This window comes from Mytilus edulis, chromosome 2 (genome assembly GCF_963676685.1).
Source record: "Mytilus edulis chromosome 2, xbMytEdul2.2, whole genome shotgun sequence".
In the NCBI taxonomy this organism is placed as follows: Eukaryota; Metazoa; Mollusca; class Bivalvia; order Mytilida; family Mytilidae; genus Mytilus; species Mytilus edulis.
The window spans coordinates 104,399,693-104,407,442 of NC_092345.1; the positions used below are offsets into that span (position 1 = coordinate 104,399,693).

Below are 7,750 nucleotides of genomic sequence, written 5' to 3' on the forward strand. Positions count from 1 at the left end.
AATTAGGCCGTTGATTTTCTTATTTGAACTATTGCACATTTTAAATGTTTGTTCTTTTTGTCTTGGCTCATTACTGAAGGCCGTACAGTGACCTCTTATCGTTTTCGTCGTTTTTTCGTCAAAAATGGCTGTACAGACACAATTGGTTATGAATGAAAAACAAATCTTGCAAAGTAAACAAATGTAATAGATTTTTTGAAGAAAACTGACATAACCAAAACGTTTATAAATAATTGCTTGGGTTTTTGAATTATCGTATGATTCCTTATGGTGGATTAAACCTGGTTTTATAGCGCTAAACTTCTCACTTAATGAGATAATAATAGAATTCGATGAGACTGTCATAAAAGTGATAGGTTTAGCGCTATGAAACCATGTTCAATTCACCATTTCGATATTAAAAAAAATGCCTGTACCAAGTCAGGAATATGACAGTTGTTGTCCTTTCGTTTGATGTGTTTTATCTTTTGATTTTGCCATTTGACTTGGGACGTTCCGTTTCGAATTTCATCGGAGTTCAGTAATTTTGATATTTTACTTTTTTCAAAGATTATTCAATTAAGCGTATTTTGGTGTTACGAAGTATGATTTCAAGGTGGAATTTTAAATTTTCCGTTTAAACTGTTATCATACTGCGTTAAACATTGTACTTACAAATCACTTTTTCAACAAGCCAACAATAACCAGAGGTCATTAGCATATTTGCATTTTTTTATAATACCAATACCAATACCAAATTGTTGATTATAGTGACATGTGTTTTATGAAAATATACAATATTTCAATAAGCAGTTGTAATTACATGTATCAACACCCGGCCCTTTGGACCTATAAGCGGACAAAGTTAGAATTCATGTTTGATTGTTCCTATACAAAAAAGTTTTTTCTCTTATTAAATGTATTGTTAAAAAATTTAGCAGTTTTTCTAGGATATTTGTAGATAAGCAGTTTACATTGTTTATCTATAGAAATGTCTTCAAAAGAGTGTTCTATATCCAATATAAGTTGGATTATTAGATCTCGGTAAAAAACACTGTCCATCCGGAAGTGGCGGTCGTTTTCAACATCACGTGAGTCACACATTTTGCAAATGGGTCAGCTCTGCTTAACCGACGAACCTTCCGGTTTCGATCCTCAAAGAAAGTATGCCGCATCTAACTTGTGCCAATATTGAACGCTCAGAACGAGTGAGGTTCGGTCCAACATAATATGTTTCACATTTATATTGTGATTTAAATGTTTTATATGTCCGCAATTTCGGAAAGTTTGTAATAGAGTTTTCCTATTCAGGGGAACACAACATGAAAAGTCTGTCTTTTACAAGAGAAATATCACAAGTTTGTTTTTGCTGGAAATATCCTTCCAATATATGTTATGATGGTATGATACTAAACCCCTAACGGGAAGGATTGTGCTTGATATTCATATGATGAAATCATAATCTTTCAGTCAGTTTAATTGAAGTCTGGAGCTGGCATGTCAGTTAACTGCTAGTAGTCTGTTGTTATTTATGTATTATTGTCATTTTGTTTATTTTCTTTGGTTACATCTTCTGACATCAGACTCGGACTTCTCTTGAACTGAATTTTAATGTGCGTATTGTTATGCGTTTACTTTTCTACATTGGTTAGAGGTATGGGGGAGGGTTGAGATCTCACAAACATGTTTAACCCCGCCGCATTTTTGCGCCTGTCCCAAGTCAGGAGCCTCTGGCCTTTGTTAGTCTTGTATTATTTTAATTTTAGTTTCTTGTGTACAATTTGGAAATTAGTATGGCGTTCATTATCACTGGACTAGTATATATTTGTTTAGGGGCCAGCTGAAAAAAGTAAAATCACAAAAATACTGAACTTAGAGGAAGATCAATTGGGAAAGTCCATAATCACATGGCAAAATCAAATAACAAAACGCATCAAAAACGAATGGACAAGAACTGTCATATTCCTGACTTGGTACAGGCATTTTCAAATGTAGAAAATGGTGGATTGAACCTGGTTCTATAGCGCTAACCCTCTCACTTTAATGACAGTCTCATCAATATCCGATATTTTTACATTGATGCGTTAAATAAACAGACGCCTCCGGGTGCTGGAATTTCTCGCTACATTGAAGACCTGTTGGTGACCCTCTGCTGTTGTTTTTTATTTGGTCGGGTTGTCTCTTTGACACATTCCCCATTTCCATTCTCAATTTTATTCCAAATCAATGTGTGACAAAATAAGTTTCATATCTGATGACCAATTGTTCAAACACCGTTCAAGGTCCCAGTTGAAACCCTGTTTACATACGCGTGAATCGTCCATTCGAATAAACTTGTTCTATAGTCTCATTATATTGTACCAGTGTCTTTCTTTACATGGCAGCCATCCAACATCACCATTTTTAGCAACTTTCGAGGCGAATTTATGAACACCTAAGAAATTACGAATGGCTTTGTTTTGTACCAAGTTAACACATGCATAGTCTTTAAAACCCCAGACAGATGAGTTATAGTCTAAAATCGGTACGACACATTATGTAAACAGCTTTTCAAATGTCTTTATTCCAAAATTCTTATGATTATGAATTTTTGAAATAATTCCACCGAGTGCTCGCCCTCCATATAGAGTTATATATACATATTTATCACACATTTTTTGTCAGTATATTATAGATTGTTCGCTCTCATATGGAGTTAAATTACAATTAAATTCAAAGTTTTATAAATCGTACAATTGAGAATGGAAATAAGGAATGTGTCAAAGAGACAATATCCCGACCAAAGAGAAGAAAACAGCCCATGGCCCCTTATTGGTCTTCAACCGTAAGAAAATCCCGCATGTTGAGGCGGGCTATGGCTGGTCACTAAACACAAATGTGTATTTAATTTAGTTCGATGAAAGCTCTCCGGACATAATTTAGGCCTTTTCTTGTCGTCTGTTCGGAATCAGGATATTTTTCAAAACGTTATATAATCACTGCTCTCACCTAAGTTTACTACTTTAATATTGTAACTTCTAAGGTTGTCAAATTTTTCATGACCAAAGAAAAAATGTAGGTTAGCAACTGGTCTTTTCAGAAGTAGCTCCTTCTGTTTGAGTTATAATTCGTAGCGTTTTGGTGCCGTGACGCCATGGAAAGTAACCTGAAATCGGTGAGAGCAGGCCATAAAAGTGCTGTAACAAGACTTTTGAGAAAAACGGAAGAAGAGCAGGATTTGGAGATAGAAGAAAGTACAGAATTATTAGAAACACTTTCGCAAAAACAGAAGATTATTAGTGCTTTCGATGAAGAAATTCTTAATTTAACAAAGGATGAGGATGTTGAAGATGAAATACTACAGACAGATGAGTATAAATTCTTTCTGAATACTAAAATTAGACACATACGTAAAAAATACTCAAATTCACCAACTTCGAATATAACCACCTTGCCTAATCAATCAACGGAAAATACGAATCAGCATAGTTCAGAAGAAAATACGTTTAGCTCTGTTCAACAACAAATGTACCATGTTCCGCTCAACGTTACACAAAATCACCAACTTCCGAAACTCACCTTACCTAAATTTACAGGAGAAACACTCATGTGGCAAACTTTTTGGGACTCGTTCGAATCATCTGTACACTATTATCCCACACTCACCGACATACAGAAGTTCACATATTTGAAATCGCAACTTAGTAATGAAGCCGCTCGATGTATTGATGGACTACCGCTCACAAATAATAATTATACGGAAGCTATAAAATTGTTAAAAGAACGTTTTGGTCAGCCACACAAAATCACGAATGCCTACATGCAAGCCCTGTTAGACCTTCCCGCACCACAATACAACCTTATCAGCCTCCGTAATAATTACGACAAACAAGAAGCATATATAAGAGGCCTAGAATCGTTAGGCAGACCGGGAGATTCATATGGGGCACTGCTGGTCCCAATCATCTTGAATTAGCTACCGTCAGCTGCAAGACAAAACTTAGCTAGAGAAAACGGAACCGATAATTGGGAATTAAAAGGATTAAGATATGGGATATTGAAAGAAATCACAATTTTAGAAGACGGAGAGAAACGCACCGATGTATTTATTGACAAGCGCCGATACTACAAGAGATTATCCGCGAACAAAAGATAGATTAGATTACCGCAAAAGCACAAACATTCGTCAGAAACCATGTATTTATTGCAACGATATGCACGACCCCGCAAAATGCTTAAAAGTTCTAGATTATGAACACCGGATAACAATTATTAAACACAAGCACTTATGCTTTAATTGCTTGGGATCGCACCGCGCATGTGAATGTAGATCTCAATTTCGTTGCAGATTCTGTAACAAGAATCACCATACTAGTATATGTACCCAAAATACCGGCAGATCGTACTTTGATAAAACTGCTAATGTAAGTACATATGATACGTTGCCACTGCCACAAGTTTTTATTTGTCCACGATGCAATCTCGTTCTAGCGTATTACTGAAAACCGCCGTAGCACCCGTGTGAAGTGAACATTTGGAGTGAACATTTGGAGACCCATTGGTTGCCTTCGGCTGTTGTTTGCTCTATGGTCGGGTGGTTGTCGCTTTGACATATTCACCATTTCCTTTCTCAATTTTATCAAGGAATGAATACGAATATATTGTTCGATGAAGGAGCACAGCGTTCTTTCGTTACCGAGGAATTAGCTTCAACACTAGATATTGAGAGAGAAGATACCGAAGTAATTAATCTTTCGACATTTGGAAATGCAAGCACTAAAGTTCAACACTTACCGAAAGCAATTATATATGTTGAACCAATAGAAGGAGAGAAAATACCCATTGAAGTTTTAGTAGTTCCTACTATAGCAAGTCCGATCACAAATTATAGTGCAAATAAAACAGATTGCAAACATCTAGAAGGATTAAGATCAGCACACCCGATCACGAACGACAACAATTTTAGTATATCTTTACTGATAGGTGCTGATTTTTACTGGGATTTTATAGAATTAAGATACCGTTATTAGAGGAAAAGGTCCGACAGCTGTTAAATCTAAACTTGGTTACCTGTTGTCTGGTCCGACATCACCAGATGTGAATCGTAAATCGGCAGCAGTAGGAATGGCCAGCATTTTGGCAAATCAGAAACCGGAAGAGTTTAAAGTAGAGTCACTAGGAGAAGTCGATACACAACATGATGAAGAAAATATGTACAAAAACACATCAGTAGAATTTCATGAAAATAGATACGTACCAAAGTTGCCCTGGAAACATGATCACGATACCTTACCAAAAAAAGTAATTACAAAAACAGAGAACTGATAACGCTAGAGAGTTACATAAAAAGGGTAGAGACAACACAATCAACATCCGTTTCGGAGTTATTGGGCAAGTTCGTGAAGAAAAAACACGAACTCGGTGGAAAAAGGCAATTTTCCCAGATCGTCAAACTTTATCCGCTAGAGATAAACGAAAAGGAAATACCACATACAGCAGATGAGACGAATAAAGTTGATCCCAGAAGAACAGTGCCTCTGCGAAAGGCAGCTATGCGTGCAAAGGAGAACATTAAATCTTGGACAAATTCTTAGAAGACATTAATGTTGTGTCCGATTTTCAAATCATTATAGAGACTGTTAATTTTTTTTTAATTTTTGTTTTGCGTTGTGTTACTTTTATACTCAAACTCTATATCGAAGGCGCCCATACAAAGGTACAAAGTAACGTCATAAACATAAGACGTAAATACGGGAAACATAACTTTATCATTTGCATTATATTCTCAACACACGGAACCCAGTGTCTCGACTTCTTTATGAAGCTAATAAATGTGTAAGGAACTTTAACTGTAGATTGTATGTAATGTTAATTGGAAGAAAAACTACGTCCATATATAAATATCATATGGAAACTAGAGGCTCTAAAGAGCCTGTGTCGCTAACCTTGGTCTATGTGAATATTAAACAAAGGACACAGATTGATTCATGACAAAATTGTGTTTTTGGTGATGGTAATGTGTTCGTAGATATTGGCCCACCCCTGTGACGCCATATTACTTTACTGAACACTCTTGCTGCTAACAATATATCTATCTATAATGCACTTTGCCCAGTAGTTACAGAGAAAAACATTTGTAAAAATTTACCAAAATTTATAAAAATTGTTACATATTAAGCTTGTCGACGCCTGCGCTCTATGTTTCCTGGTCCTTTATTTGGTTGAAATCCAGATGATTTTGTCAAATTTCACAGAAATCCCTTATCTTGACCTTTTTGGGATGTAAAAATCAACGTGTTAGAATTAAACTTTGACAAAAACAGTTCTGTTTAACTTTCTCTCATGTCTTTAAGGCAACTTAAAGCATTTATTGTCTTGTAACTATGAACTTTATAATTGGGGCCAAATATGGCCCTTACCGAACTTACTCCTTTGAAGATTTTCAATAACATTTTCCACAGAAAGTACTGTTATAGATAGAGATAATTGTAAGCAGCAAGAATGTTTAGTAAAGTAAGATCTACAAACACATCACCATCACCAAAACACAATTTTGTCATGAATCCATCTGTGCCCATTGTTTAATATTCACATGGATCAAGGTGAGCGACACATGCTCTTTAGAGCCTCTAGTTTTATTTAGAAACCCCAATTATGATTTTGGCAAAGTTTGGTTAAATTTGGCCCAGTAGTTTTAGAGGAGAAGATTTTTGTGAAAGATTACAAAAATTTAAGAAAATATGGTAAAATTGACTATAAAGGGCAATTTTTCCTTAAGGGGTCAATTGACCTACAGTCAATCTCTTTCTGTAATAATATTCAAGATAATAACCAAAAACAGAAAAATTTTCCTTAAAATTACCAATTCAGGGGCAGCAACCCAACAACGGGTTGTCCGATTCATCTGAAGAATTCAGGGACTTGATAAAGAATTTTACCACTGTCAGATTTGCTCTTAATGCTTTGGTTGCAGAGTTATAAGCCAAAATCTACAATTAATCCCTATGTTCTATTTTTAGCCATGGCGGTCATCTTGGTTGGCTGGCCAGGTCATCGGACACATATTTTGAACTTGATACCCCAATGATGATTGTAGCCAAGTTTGGTTAAATTTGGCTGCGTAGTTACAGAGGAGTAGATTTTTGTAAAAGTTAACAGACGACGTCGGACGACGGACGACAGATGAGAAAATCTCGCTTGGCCCTTCGGGCTTAGTGAGCTAAAAAGGCAATATCTTACAAAATTTCCCTCTATATACTAGCTTTTGGTCATAAACAAGCTTCTGTCCAAGTTTGGTACAAATCCAGGATAGTTTAAGAAAGTTATTAAAATTTCAAAAACATTAACCACAGACTGAATATTTTTGGACGCCTCCGCCGCCGCCGAGGACTTTCCGTTTTGAACATTCCTTGAAGTTAGGTATTTTTACTTTGAATACATGTGTGCTTTTATTCAACCGTCTACCAAAGACAAGATTGCGCTCATAACCCATGGAAAATACAATCCATCGTTAAGATAGTAAATTAGATGTCAAGTTACCTCATTGGCATTTTTTTTATATAATTTTGTTTTCGTGAACACCATTCCTTTTTTAAAATGGAGAAAGGCCATTTAAGTATGCTCTTCAACTTTTATTTTTTTGTTACTGTAGCGTCACTGATTAGTCTTTTTTAGACGAAAGGATGTCCTGCGTAGTACAAAAGCTTTGTGTCCAGTTACTATCACTGCGTCGATTACACTGTTACTGGGGGTTTCTTTCTATATGGTATCACTATACAAGTAGTCAGTAATC

The 7,750-nt window shown here is 35.8% G+C and overlaps 1 protein-coding gene across 1 annotated transcript; it reads left to right on the plus strand.

The window, feature by feature from the left end:
• The first annotated feature begins 3,112 nt into the window (after positions 1-3,112).
• Positions 3,113-3,934, plus strand: LOC139511143 (uncharacterized). The gene has a single exon (XM_071297717.1). It carries the CDS (start codon positions 3,113-3,115, stop codon positions 3,932-3,934), a length of 822 nt encoding a protein of 273 aa, XP_071153818.1.
• The last annotated feature ends 3,816 nt before the right edge of the window (positions 3,935-7,750 follow it).